General features: G+C 41.7%; 1 protein-coding gene across 1 annotated transcript in view; it reads left to right on the top strand.

Moving 5' to 3' along the window:
- Nucleotides 1-6,731: 6,731 nt before the first annotated feature.
- TAPT1 (transmembrane anterior posterior transformation 1) overlaps nt 6,732-14,886 on the top strand; it is a 65,482-nt gene continuing 57,327 nt past the window's right edge. The window contains exon 1 of the mRNA XM_059165064.1: nt 6,732-7,548. Coding sequence (XP_059021047.1) covers nt 6,747-7,548 — 802 coding nt within the window. The 5' untranslated portion in view covers nt 6,732-6,746. The remainder of the gene's footprint in view (nt 7,549-14,886) is intronic.

Raw genomic sequence — 14,886 nt, forward strand, 5'->3', positions numbered from 1 at the left:
AATGATCAGTGCCTGAATTAGTCTCACTTTTCTTAGCAATCAAATATTTCTGTATGAATTATACATGTCAGATTTTTAACTGCAGAATATATCTGTCATCAGTGGACACATGCTCAGGGGAATGTGAATTAATGTTAGTACCAGCCTCGACAAAGCATAATTAGGAGGACAGAACTGTCCCAAGAAAATAATGTTTGCTAAAGCCAAAATATATGTTTTCTTTTTATTGCTATTTTGAAAAATTAGCCATATTATTGTTTGCCTTCACAAAACTGTACACCTAAGTTATAGCAACCATATTGAAGGTAAGAGGTACAAGTTGTTCATTATTTGAAATTGATACTAAATTAGAAAATGTCAGAAACAACAGAAGGATTTTGCATATAAACATAAACTTAGAATATTGAAAAGGTTATAGTAGATATATATGAAAGAGCAATCTGAAAACCCAAGGCTCTGAACTCAGATAAACACATTTCAAAAACCTAGAAACCAGAAACCCTTGAGGATAATTTTGAGAACCTGAAAATCTATTATGCATTTGTAATACATTTTGGTAACAAAGATGAAACAGAGAGAAATACTTAGGTTTGCATAAGAAACAATAAAATTTAAAAAAAACAGATGTTTAGTGGTGCCTGGATGGCTCAGTCAGTTAAGCATCTGCTTTCAGCTCAGGTCATGATCCCAGGATTCTGAGATTGAGTCCCTTCTTGGGCTACTTGCTCCGGGGGGGGGGGGGGGGGGAGTCTCCTTCTCCCTCTCCTTTTGCCTCTCTCCTTGCTTGTCCTCCCTGCCCACCACCCCCCACATCAATCAACCTTAAAAAAGATATATATATGTTTATGAGACTCAGAGAGTCCATTTACTTTTAAATATCTTAGAAACAGAAAGGAGAAAGGAGTAGACAAAATATTAGGATGGAAACACTGATGAATAAGCAGAACGAAAGCACATTGCAAGAGCAGGAATGAATGATCACAGCCCAAAGGAACTTAATGGACATCCAAGTAAAGAGAAAAACTTACCCTTATCTTGATCCATGAGAATTCAACCAGAAACACTATAAAAAAGTAAAAACGTATCCTAAATATTTTGTAAAATCTTCTGATTACCAAAAACTATTTGATAAGTGGCCAAAAGAAGCAATTAATAACTCACCACTAGGGAACAATGAAAACAGGACAATAAAAATTCTGAAAGGGAAAATCCAACATGAACTCAGTGATAAATAAAATCACCTTTACTGGGTGAATTCTAAAAATAAAGGCTTTGCCAGCCAGAATTATAAAGAAGGATTTTAACAGTTATCAAAAAAATTTCTGGAAAGTCCAAGTTCACTCTACAAATAGATTTTGTCAATTAACTAACTAATGATTTAAAAAATTCTAAACACAGCATGTCTACTTTTTTATGGGTATAATGAAAAATGAACAATGTGCTTTCTCTTCAAAGAGAAAAATATGAAATGGAAAGTTTGCTAAGTCATCACTATGGTCCTTTCAGCAGTATTTTGGGATTTTCCAGAAATTTAAAATCTAATCCTTTTATCTGATCATGAATAAATAAAATAAATCCCATTAGCCAATATAGTATGGATTTGTGTTCACACAATTTTATTACATAAATATAATCTACTTTTAGGTCTCCAGGACAGAATATTTTTTATAAAACATGCCTCTTACCAAAATAACACTTTTGAAGAGGGTCTATTTCAAATGGTTTCAGTCCTGTATTCTCCTGCCACATAAATGCTTTCAGAAATAAGGTTTTGCTCATGACTGTTTTAGTTATCTTCTAACAGGTACATTAGAATCAAAGGTATATTATTTAATTTGTGCTACATCTTCCAGAAACAAACCGCATTGGTATCCTTTAGAAATGCATGGAATAAATCCCAGACAGGATAAAACTTAATGAATAGTAGTCCAAAAGTGACTGCTGAAGATAGGAAATCTTAGTACTCAAACTCAGAGATTCAATAAACTGACATAAATTTGTTGCAAGCCTTGCTCTGGGCCCAGCACTCCATTTTATTTCTTTAGAATATCAGTTGTAAAGCTGTTCTGATTTAAAATAAAAACAAAAAACAAAAACAACAACTCTTTCTTTTCTCTTTGAATAAAAAATGTTGAATTAAATCCAGCAAGACATTTTGCAAATTTGACACGAGACATTTATGATTTAGAAAAAGTCATGTACTACTGAAATACATTTTTGACTGAGAAATACAAAATTAATTTAAACTGTTATCTATCCAATAGTTAAATCTATACTATCAAAATTAACTATGACAGTAATCATCTCAAATACCATTTTGGTTGCTGTTAAGTGCCACCTTAAAGCAGTGTTCTTAGACTGAGGTATGCATGGGTACAATATGGGAAACTTGTGGGTTTCTACTCTGAGGCCTGTAGTGAGGACTGGAAAGGTCAGTGAGAGACTATGGGTTCTCATAAATGTATGCAGAACTAATGCATGGATCATAAAGAAGGTACATGAAAGACTTATATGTCTTTGATGTGTTATCAGTAAAATTATCGCATTTTTAATTCCCTGCATTCAGATTTTAGGCCAAAATATAAAGTCATTCTGTAAATAAGGGTTTCATACTTCCCTATAAATCTTCATAATATAGGTATATCAAGCTATTTTTAACCCAAGAGTCCAAGAGTCTGAAAAAGGGTTTGCAAGGATGTTATTCCAACATTTTGGAAGAGGCCATCAAGGTATTCTAGTTCAGTACGCTGTAGTGGGGAAAATGAAGTATAGAGAGGTCATTTGTGTTACCTTAGGTCAAAAGACTCTTTAACTGGAGAGTCAGAGAGAGTATAGGCCTTCTCTTGATTCAGGATCCTTGTAAGTCGTCAAAATACGTGATGTTTTTGGTACTCAGAAAAAGTATATAGAACTAATTTCAAGCATATTCATGGGGATATATGGAATGTGCTATTGAAATGAAATGCTTTATAGTTGAAAAGTAAAGCCTACTAAGTTTAAATGAAAGGAAACATTCAAAGTTAGCACTAAGGAGAAAGAAAAGGGAAAATTGCTTGTTTGTTTGATTTTCTCTTACTATAGAACAGGTAGGTATTGCCCCATTTACCAATAAAAGGCACTGAGAACCAGTTTATAGACTTCATAAGATAGTTTTCTGGAGCTGGAATCCCATGGCTCGTGAACAATGGGTTCAATTTACTTTGTTTAGTCACAAAATCAAAATTATTCTCTTTAAGTACTAAAATATGGAGTAATGCAATTTATTTTTTTAAACTGTGCATATTGGGGGACCTGGGTGGCTCAGTGGGTTAAAGCCTCTGCTTTCAGCTCAGGTCATGATCTCAGGGTCCTGGGATCTAGCCCCACACAGGACTCTCTGCTCAGCAGGGAGCCTGCTTCCTCCTTTCCCTCTGCCTTCCTCTCTGCCTACTTGTGATCTCTGTTTGTCAAATAAATAAATAAAATCTTTAAAAAAAAAAAAAAAAAAAACCCTGTGTATACTGGGGCACCTGGGTGGCTTAGTTGCTTGAGCCTCTGACTCTTGGTCTCTGCTCAGGTCATGATCTCATGGGTTGTGGGATTGAGCCGACACCCCCCACACCCCCTTCCACATGCACACTCAGGAACTCTGCCTGAGTTTCTGCCTTCCTCTCCCTCTGCCCCTCCCATCTCGTAAATAAATCTTTAAAAAATAGAATAAAATTGGGGCGCCTGGGTGGCTCAGTGGTTTGGGCTGCTGCCTTCGGCTCGGGTCATGATCTCAGGGTCCTGGGATGGAGCCCCTCATCAGGCTCTCTGCTCCGCAGGAAGTCTGCTTCCCTCTCTCTCTCTGCCTGCCTCTCTGCCTACTTGTGATCTCTGTCTGTCAAATAAATAAATAAAATCTTAAAAAAAAAAATAGAATAAAATTGTGCATACTCCTCACCAAATTTCCATTCTTTTTAAAAATGGTATTTTGTGCTTGGCTATCTTTAAAACACAATAGCCACATGATAGATATTACACCCAGAAAGTACAAGAATACACACTTAAATAAAAATGTGCAGCAATTTTACAAGCTCTTAATTAACTTTATATTATCAATTATGTATACATATTAAAATGTAACTTTATTTTTTTTTAAGATTTTATTCATTTATTTGACAGACAGAAATCACAAGTAGGCAGAGAGGCAGGCAGAGAGAGAGAGGAGGAAGCAGGCTCCCCGCTGAGCAGAGAGCCCGATGCGGGACTCGATCCCAGCACCCTGAGATCATGACTTGAGCTGAAAGCAGAGGCTTTAACCCACTGAGCCACCCAGGCGCCCCTAAAATGTAACTTCAAATACATAAATTCCTTTCTTAAGAAAGTTATCTTAGCTTATTGAATTTTTCCCTTCTCTTTTACATGTTAAGATTCTTCCTAACTTCTTGTTCTTGCTCCTCACTTTCCTCCATTCAAAGTATTTCCCACGAGTAAAGTTATTTATTTGAGCATTAGCTGGGACACTGACATGTGAACAGCACACCAGCTGTTTGCTGAATGGTTTAAATTACTGTACCTCATTGTTATCCAAATCCAAATTCTGTTTTTCCCTTGTACCTTGATTCAGAATGTAATTGGATGTCTCTTTAAGGGTGAGTTGTCAGGTTTTAAAAATATTCCAATTGCTTTCTAAAGGTGGTATTATAAATCTAGGCCTTTTTACAACTGATGTAAAAAAAACACGATAGCTCAACTCCTATTTACTTTCCCTGGAGAACTGGTTCTTCTGTGCTGTGTAACCGTCTCTTATGTGAGATTATTTTAAGTTAGTACTTTGAAGATTTAGAATACACATATGAAAACACCCTTTCCTGAATACTGAATTAAGTTGCAGAATGTTGAATTAACCCAAAGAAAATAAATTTTTGTAGTACAGTGAGAGACTTATCTAATCATCAAAACCGATACAAGGGAAGAATAGTGTTAAGTGAAAAAAATTTTAATATTGTTTTCAAAATGCTTTGTACAATGTTGACTTCATAATGGGTTTGAAATTATGCTGAATCACAAAGTATTAGATCAAACAATACAGCTCCAGCAGAAAGATCCAACTGATCAGAGCCTCAAGTCCCTCAGTCTTCCCATCTTCATTTTGCTCCTCAGTATGTGACACCTTCACACCTAGACCGTACACAGAGGCTCCCTTCCTCTTTGCTGACTACTTAAAAAAGACAGGCAGCCTTTGGACGGTTTTTCCTTTGGCCTGATATAGAAAATCCATCCCTACAACTGGCTGCCTTAGGAAACAGAATTTCAGATTCCTTCCTTTCCAGCTCCTATTGAGTTAAATGCAGGGGCAATAAGTCAATCAATACAGGGAGGCAGTAAATGACAACTGACCATAAACAAGCAATAAAAGTCTCTTTTCTTCTTGAAATCAGTAAGCAATGGAATGGAGATGGTATTATACTATAAAAAATCAGAGACTAACAGAATTTGAGCTATAAGGAATCTTAAAGGCCATAAAATTTTCAGTACCTTTCGATTTTCAAAATGATTCTGAAGATTTGTCCAGAGCATTTGTTTTTGATAGATTAAGGCTCAGTTTTTACTATAACACAACAGCATTACAGGGACCACGGTCACAGGAAATGTTTGGAATTGTGTTCCTGTGAACTGCTTTTATGAAGGGAAGTAAAGATGTTCCAAAGATTGATTCCTCCTTTTCCAGGGCGGGTGAGGGGTCAGATCCCACCTCTGGGGCCTTTTATTCCATCTTGGTCCCTTATCTGGGCTCTTACCCTGCTGTCAGACTGACCAGGTGGCTGCTTTCCGCATGCTGCCCACAACGGCCCTACTGTTAAATTTGCTGATTCTTCTAAATGAAACAAGATGGGATTGGGAGGGAGACAAACCATAAGTGACTCTTAATCTCACAAAACAAACTGAGGGTTGCTGGGGGGAGGGGGTTTGGGAGAAGGGGGTGGGATTATGGACATTGGGGAGGGTATGTGCTTTGGTGAGTGCTGTGAAGTGTGTAAACCTGGTGATTCACAGACCTGTACCCCTGGGAATAAAAATATATGTTTATAAAAAATAAAAAATTAAAAATTTGCTGATTCTTCAAATTTAGGTACTCAACTAGTGACAGTAGAACCCTCAAAGTTCTCTGATGAATCAACAAGGGCTCGATTTTGCTGTATTCATACCTGTTTATACCTGGCTGTCAAGTTTAGGTCTAGGGGAAATTCGGAGGGTTTAATGTTAGAGGAAGAATTACAACTCCCCTTTTGCTAATCAAGAGGGTAACAGGTACAGGTTGGTTCTGAAGTTGGCAAATCGGCCTGCCACAGTCACCCTAAATAAAGCATGCAGCAACCACGTGGGAAGCAGGTGGCAAAGGCCCTTGGCCCCTTCACTCAGCATCTTCACTTGCACCATTCCTGTCGCGGGTGGTCTTGACACCGCGCTTCGTGCGCAGTTAACTCCCCAGAGAGCCGCAAAGGACCGCCCAGTAAAGCGGCCGCCCAGGTGATGGAGCAGGGACACCGGGGCGGCCAAGGGCCGTACCCCAACCCTAATTCCGAAAAACAGCCCACTACGCCCGGGGGTGCCTGAAGCGCACGAGGCACTTCCCCTCCGCGCCCCCACCTGTAGGGCGGCATCCCCAAAGCTCCTTCTTGCCCGAGTGTTTTGGAAACTGTCAACGGAAACTCAGAGGCCAGGGAATGTGACGGGCGATCATAAATATGCAGAAGAGATGGAGCCCAAATAGCGGACGCATGGAACCAGGGCTCGCGGGGGTCGGGGATCTGGAGCCGGGCTCTCGCTGCCGCGCGGGCGGTGCCAAGACCAGGCAGGCGGCGCCGGCGCACTTCGGGCACCGAGCCTGCAAAAGAGGCCCCGGGCGTGCGGCCGGACACCTCGCAGACGGCGGGCAGCGGATAGAGCGACCGCCGCCCCGGGGCTCCTCTGCCGACCCTCTGTCCGCCTCCGCGCCCAGCCCGCTACCTCCCGGCTCCCGACCCCAGCCCCGGAGGCGGCCGCTGTTCCCGGACGCGCGGCCTGGCTGCATGGAGCCTGGCGCGGTGTCCCGGACAGCAGAGCCCGCCGCGGCGCGGGAAGTTACCGCGCGCCACGCTGAGGGCAGGAAGAAGATGGCGGCGGCCGTGGCGACGGCGGCGGCGGCGGCCTCCCACGCGCCGCTGACGCCAATGGTGCGCGCCGGCCGGCGAGCCGCGGATGGCGGCGGCGGCGGTAGCGGCAGCGGCCCGGGCTCCGGCGAGGGGCGGGGCGAGGCTGGGAGGGGGCCGGCCGGAGGCGGAGGCCGGGTCGGAGGCTGGAGGGAGGCGGCGGGGACAGTTTGTTGTGCTCGGAACATGGCGGGCGTTGGCGATACGGCCGCCCCGGGAGAAGGCAGCGGTGGCGGCGGCGCGGACGGCCCGGAGCGGGACGGCCGCGGTGAGGCGGAGCAGCCGGGAGGCGGCGGCGGCGGCCACGGGCCCCCGCCGGCGCCTCAGCACACGGAGACGCTGGGCTTTTATGAGAGCGACCGGCGGCGGGAGCGGCGCCGCAGCCGCGCAGGTGAGGCGAGCGGGCGGGCGGCGCTAGGCCGCGCAGAGGGCGCCGAGGGCGGTGGGGAGCGTCGTGCGATCCCGTGCCCCTGCCCCGCGGCCGCAGCTGCCTCCGGGGCCAACCCGGGCTGTGGGGGCGCGAGCCGCGGCGGCTCCTGGACCTCCGTGGCTCGGCAGCCGCTGACAGCTCGTCGGGCGGGGTCGGCGCGCGGCACCCGGGTCCCCGCGGCACACGCCGGGCCAGGTGTGTCCGAGGGCCCGCGCGGCGGTCCGGGAAGTTCGTCCCGGGTCGGCTGACCGCTCTTGAAAGGTCCTTCAGAAAGACCCCCGCGCTCTGCTCACGCCCGGTGTCGTTGGCGAGCACCTCCTACGTCGCAGGGAGCCCCAGACTGAGAAGCTCAAGGCTGATTTCTTAATTACTTTTGTGCCAAGGTGACTTTTTCATTGTGTGTTTTAAGCGAACTTGAGCCATAGAAACCTGTTAACTTGCCCTCCAAATATGTGTTCCTCAGCCGCAGCTATCAATGTGCTAATGACCGTGAAGTTCAGTACTTTGCCCAGAACAGAAACACGTAGAAACATCACTTCAAAACATTACCTGTGAACTTTTCCTAAACGGAAACGTAAGCCTCTTAAAAAAAGAAAATTAATTAATTAATTAATTAATAACGGTTGTCTAGGAAAAGATGCCTTTGTGAATCCTACTCTCAACGACCAATTTTAAGCCTGTTGGTAGAATATTATTTTTTTTACATGTGGGATCCTCTTTTTAAAATTTAAGTTGCATTTGTATTCGTCCTGTAGTTGTATATTAGGCTTAAAAAGATTTTGAGATACATGTTTCATTGAGTATACATTTTTATGTAATTTACATTTTTATGTAATTTTGTTTTAAACGGCAGCTGAGCTATAACTCCATTAAATTTCTTCCCCCAAAATTGCTTCTGGTGGGCAGTAGGGGCTCCATTAGCTGTTATTTCCTTCAGTTCCTGCAAATGAATGTTAACTCCTAAGGCTTACGGTATCATTGATTGTACTTGAATATTGAAAATGTAGGAGTACCTAAACACCAGAAGGTTGATCATGTGAGATCCTGTGACTTGCTAATTCTCAGAAATAGATACAGGTTAGATTTTGAAGAGGTCTGTATCTTTGAAAAATTAAGTACGGACTGTGTCTTGTTGTCTGTTTCAGTTAACCACTTAAAAATGCTCAACTCTCTTTGGTTTACTTGTCAGTTAAATACTTGCTTTCAAGAGTATTTACTTTCTTAACTGGCAGGATCTAAGTAAGACAGTATTAAATCTCTCAGCCGACTGTTTACTGACTTAGACTTCAACCTTAAAGACACTCTGATGCAAATGGAAACAAGGGTGGCCCGGTTTCATTACAATGGCTTTAAAATATTTTTGAGTTTCAGGAAAGCTGATATTATAAAAGCCTTTTTGGTTGTTGTTTGCATACACAGAAAATGAAATAGTCAGGAGCCTTTTGATGAGCACAAATGTTAGGATTTTGGAATAACCCCAGCACCCCTTGCGCGGCCCTTCCCGAGATGGGTCTGAGTATCTGGTACCATGGACCTCCTCAGACTTCACACCATGCATGCATTCTTCATCAACATGAGTTTGTGAGCGTGGTTTACCTAAGCTGTTGGAAGTTGGACTTTTATTCTAGTTGCAGAAAGTTTGTATCCGGGAGACACTTCTAGCTTTAGTTGTTGGGGTGGCTCTCATTGTTTCCCTGATTCCATCAGTCTTGTGTGAGGAGAGATGACCGTGGCAGCTCTTGGGTATCAAGACTTAGGTAAGAATCCCAGGAATATTTCAGCTGGGGTTACCAGCCAGTGTTGTACCATGTGGGCCCCAGGTGTGTCTGCTCTGCTAGTCACATAGCTCTTGCCCCTGCTGGTATCCACCCTCTAACTCTGATGCCACATTGGTTGGAGATTAGAACTCTTTCAGCCATTCTTAAACACACAAACTGCTAAGCGGCTGTGCTTCACCTTGCTGTTCTAGCATTTCCCCTTTATACTGCTCTGTAACCTTTTCCTCCTCCCTAGAGCAGGGTTTAGAAAACTGTTCCCTAGGGGCTGGCCTGGGCAGGAGGGCCTTTGAGTGGCACCACCTAGTGTCATGTGGGAAGCATTTCTCCCTGAATCAAATGTCTTCCAAGGCTCTGTGCTTATACTTAAGGTATTAATTGTCCATTAAAAAAATTCTTTGTGTGTGTAGTTGACACACAGTGTTGCATTAGTTTCAGGTGTACAGCAGAGTGATTCAACATCTCTAGGTTATGCTGTGCTCACCAAAGTGTGGCTACCATCATCACCATACATACCTGTACATTTTTTTAAATTCTCGTGCTGCCTCTGATACTTTAGTCCTCCTCTCCAGTTTAGGGTAACCTTTGTTTTTCCCTTTGAAAGTCATAATCTTAGCATCTTGGTGACTTAACCATCAGTTAGTTCAAAAGTCCTGTTATCCTTTCTCCTGAGGAATTTAGGGTCTTATAGATGTTTGTTGGCCTGTCCCGACAACCTAGGATTCCATGAATGAATATACAAACCAGGTGCTTCTCCACACCTTCCCCATCTAAGTAAAATAATTCAAAACATAGTATTTGAGGTTAATATTTTTGTTTTATACTTATTTTTGCCCCTTTATATGTTTAGAAGATACATATAAATATTCATTTGTGTATGAGCCATTACGTATACCATGTACATGTATCTACATCAAGTGTAAGCTTTCGTTTTGTTTCTCATTTCAAACTCTTTAAATCACTTGCTTCTCTAAACTCTGACTTTGACTTACATGTAGCCTGGCGGTGGGTTGAAACTGTGGTACTAGTACTTACACCTTAACATAGTGCGAACTGGATACACCACTCATCATACCTCTTTTCTTCCTCAGAGCGTTCGTTGTATATTCCACTGTTGCCTTATGTGGTCAGTGTTCTTGGACTTTGGGTAGAGTACAGAACTACAGATCCATCTCTTCTATCTTTTTTTGTTACTACTTTTAAATATACTACCATAAAATCTTAAAAAAAAAAAAATAGGGTGCCTGAGTGGCTCAGTTGGTTAAGCAACTGCTTTTGGCTCAGGTCATGATCCCGGAGTCCCAGGATCAAGTCCCGCATCGGGCTACCAGCTCCACGGGGAGTCTGCTTCTCCCTCTGACCTTTTCCCCTCTCATGCACTCTCTCTCACTCTTTCTTTCTCTCTCTCAAATAAGTAAATAAAATCTTTAAAAAAAAATACTACCAACTTCTATTGTCTTTTTTAACGTAAGCTCAGATCACAAGTATGTATTACCATAGTTTTGTACTCGTTCCCCACTTTACTTATCTGTAAAAGTTCTAAGGGGGAGAGTTCCTCTATAACTGTGTTCCCATTTAGGAATCTACATCTAGCAGGTCAACTTTGAACTAAGAATTAGGCAATCTGTTCTTGGCTTGGTTTGGTTGTTAAATTGCTCTTAGACCACTGCTTAGACCACTTGCCTAATTCCTTTGGCTCTGTTGTGACTCCACTACTAAATGGTTCAGTATCTGAGTACCTAAGTTGACTCTAGTACCCGTGAAGACTTAACAGTAGAAGAATTGGTGTAAAATAAGCATCGTACCTACCAGTGAGGATAAAACAATACCTATATGTAGGTGTTGGAATATGCATAGGGATAGGTGTTGCTTGTGAAACAAAAGAGCTTAAAGTGAGGTTGTGGGTAAACAGTATTGTGTCTGATTTCACCAGTGCTGTGGGGCCTGTGCTTTTCCTTTTGTTTAAATGGTGACTCTCCACTTCTAGAGCTTACACCTGTTATCCATCTCTTTTGCTGCTTTTCTCTTTCTTTACCCATTTTAGACGCCTTGCTTTACCTCTGTGAGGAAATGAGCAGAGGCAGGAGGAAAGCCTAAACCCCCAAAAGCCAACTGAGCTCCTTTTTATAGTTCCCACAAAAGACTTTGAGCGGGACAAAGGTTTTAACTGTTCATATTGTCTACACCCTATTTTTTGTGTAATTGAAATTTTAAGTTCTTAGTACAATTAATTTATTTTTATTAGAATACTTTTTCATTTAAGTGGTCCTTATCCTCCATAGAATATGTTACCTGGTTAGCCCTGTGGCCCCAAACTTATCCTATGGATGATTAAAGGCTGCTATTCTGAAATTATACTTTAGTCAATTAATTTCTCACTTACAGTGGGAAGTAACAACTGTAAAACTGACTGGGAAGTTACATGGAGTAACCACAACCCTGAGATAGGTAAGGTAAAACCACTTATTCTTTGACACACTATTACTCTACTCTTAAAACTCTCACTTGCAGGTGTAAATTAAACAAGCGGTGAATTATTCATTTTGGTCTTTGACCAGGCAGTATTCTGGCTTTTTAAAATGTTGAACTTCATCCTAGTTTACCCTCCAAAATTCATCCCTTGCTGCTCTTTTGCTGCCCAGTTTGAAGAATGCTTGGGTGAAACAGGTCTTTGGAAAGGCTATAGCAGTGACTGTCAGATTATTGACATTCTGATCCCATTTTTAATCCTTAACCCTGTAACCCTGCAACCTTGGAAAGAGTCGCTACTCCTTGTGTCCCTGTTTTCCATCTATAAATGTATAAATCCGTGAATATTATACCTACCTACATGAGACTATTTAGAAGCATTTTGAGGGTGTTAAAACCTTGAGTGGTACCTTTACCATTATTTGACTTAGGAGGATAGAATCACTATTGTATTGATTTCTAATTTGCCTTGTACAGAGATGTACCTCTGTGTTTGTGTAACAAACTTACATATTTTTACATAATGTTAGTAAAGTTTATTACCATTTTACATTATTTAAGACTGGAGATTTACATGTTTTATAATATTTTCCTAACAGTTAACCAGTATTACTTTCCAATTTTTTAATGATCAGTGCTATCTTTTTTTTTTTTTTTTTTTTTTTAATTTTTTATTTTTTATAAACATATATTTTTTATATACATATATTTTTATCCCCAGGTCTGTGAATCACCGGGTTTACACACTTCACAGCACTCACCAAATCACATACCCTCCCCAATGTCCATAATCCCACCCCCTTCTCCCCAACCCCCTCCCCCCGGCAACCCTCAGTTTGTTTTGTGAGATTAAGAGTCACTTATGGTTTGTCTCCCTCCCAATCCCATCTTCTTTCATTTATTCTTCTCGTACCCACTTAAGCCCCCATGTTGCATCACCACTTCCTCATATCAGGGAGATCATATGATAGTTGTCTTTCTCTGCTTGACTTATTTCGCTAAGCATGATACGCTCTAGTTCCATCCACGTTGTTGCAAATGGCAAGATTTCATTTCTTTTGATGGCTGCATAGTATTCCATTGTGTATATATACCACATCTTCTTGATCCATTCATCTGTTGATGGACATCTAGGTTCTTTCCATAGTTTGGCTATTGTGGACATTGCTGCTATAAACATTCGGGTGCATGTGCCCCTTTGGATCACGACATTTGTATCTTTAGGGTAAATACCCAATAGTGCAATTGCTGGGTCATAGGGCAGTTCTATTTTCAACATTTTGAGGAACCTCCATGCTGTTTTCCAGAGTGGCTGCACCAGCTTGCATTCCCACCAACAGTGTAGGAGGGTTCCCCTTTCTCCGCATCCTCGCCAGCATCTGTCATTTCCTGACTTGTTGATTTTAGCCATTCTGACTGGTGTGAGGTGATATCTCATTGTGGTTTTGATTTGTATTTCCCTGATGCCGAGTGATATGGAGCACTTTTTCATGTGTCTGTTGGCCATCTGGATGTCTTCTTTGCAGAAATGTCTGTTCATGTCCTCTGCCCATTTCTTGATTGGATTATTTGTTCTTTGGGTGTTGAGTTTGCTAAGTTCTTTATAGATTCTGGACACTAGTCCTTTATCTGATATGTCGTTTGCAAATATCTTCTCCCATTCTGTCAGTTGTCTTTTGATTTTGTTAACTGTTTCCTTTGCTGTGCAAAAGCTTTTGATCTTGATGAAATCCCAGTAGTTCATTTTTTCCCTTGCTTCCCTTGCCTTTTGCGTTGTTCCTAGGAAGATGTTGCTGCGGCAGAGGTCGAAGAGGTTGCTGCCCGTGTTCTCCTCAAGGATTTTGATGGATTCCTTTCGTACATTGAGGTCCTTCATCCATTTTGAGTCTATTTTTGTGTGTGGTGTAAGGAAATGGTCCAATTTCATTTTTCTGCATGTGGCTGTCCAATTTTCCCAGCACCATTTATTGAAAAGGCTGTCTTTTTTCCATTGGACATTCTTTCCTGCTTTGTCGAAGATTAGTTGACCATAGAGTTGAGGGTCTATTTCTGGGCTCTCTATTCTGTTCCATTGATCTATGTGTCTGTTTTTGTGCCAGTACCATGCTGTCTTGATGATGACAGCTTTGTAATAGAGCTTGAAGTCCGGAATTGTGATGCCACCAACGTTGGCTTTCTTTTTCAATATCCCTTTGGCTATTCGAGGTCTTTTCTGGTTCCATATAAATTTTAGAATTATTTGTTCCATTTCTTTGAAAAAGATGGATGGTACTTTGATAGGAATTGCATTAAATGTGTAGATTGCTTTAGGTAGCATAGACATTTTCACAATATTTATTCTTCCAATCCAGGAGCATGGAACATTTTTCCATTTCTTTGTGTCTTCCTCAATTTCTTTCATGAGTACTTTATAGTTTTCTGAGTATAGATTCTGTGTCTCTTTGGTTAGGTTTATTCCTAGGTATCTTATGGTTTTGGGTGCAATTGTAAATGGGATTGACTCCTTAATATCTCTTTCTTCTGTCTTGCTGTTGGTGTAGAGAAATGCAACTGATTTCTGTGCATTGATTTTATATCCTGACACTTTACTGAATTCCTGTATAAGTTCTAGCAGTTTTGGAGTGGAGTCTTTTGGGTTTTCCACATATAGTATCATATCATCTGCGAAGAGTGATAATTTGACTTCTTCTTTGCCGATTTGGATGCCTTTAATTTCCTTTTGTTGTCTGATTGCTGAGGCTAGGACCTCTAGTACGATGTTGAATAGCAGTGGTGATAATGGACATCCCTGCCGTGTTCCTGACCTTAGCGGAAAAGCTTTCAGTTTTTCTCCATTGAGAATGATATTTGCGGTGGGTTTTTCATAGATGGCTTTGATGATATTGAGGTATGTGCCCTCTATCCCTACACTTTGAAGAGTTTTGATCAGGAAGGGATGTTGTACTTTGTCAAATGCTTTTTCAGCATCTATTGAGAGTATCATATGGTTCTTGTTCTTACTTTTATTGATGTGTTGTATCACATTGACTGATTTGCGGATGTTGAACCAACCTTG

Source organism: Mustela lutreola, chromosome 1 (genome assembly GCF_030435805.1).
Source record: "Mustela lutreola isolate mMusLut2 chromosome 1, mMusLut2.pri, whole genome shotgun sequence".
Lineage (NCBI taxonomy): Eukaryota > Metazoa > Chordata > Mammalia > Carnivora > Mustelidae > Mustela > Mustela lutreola.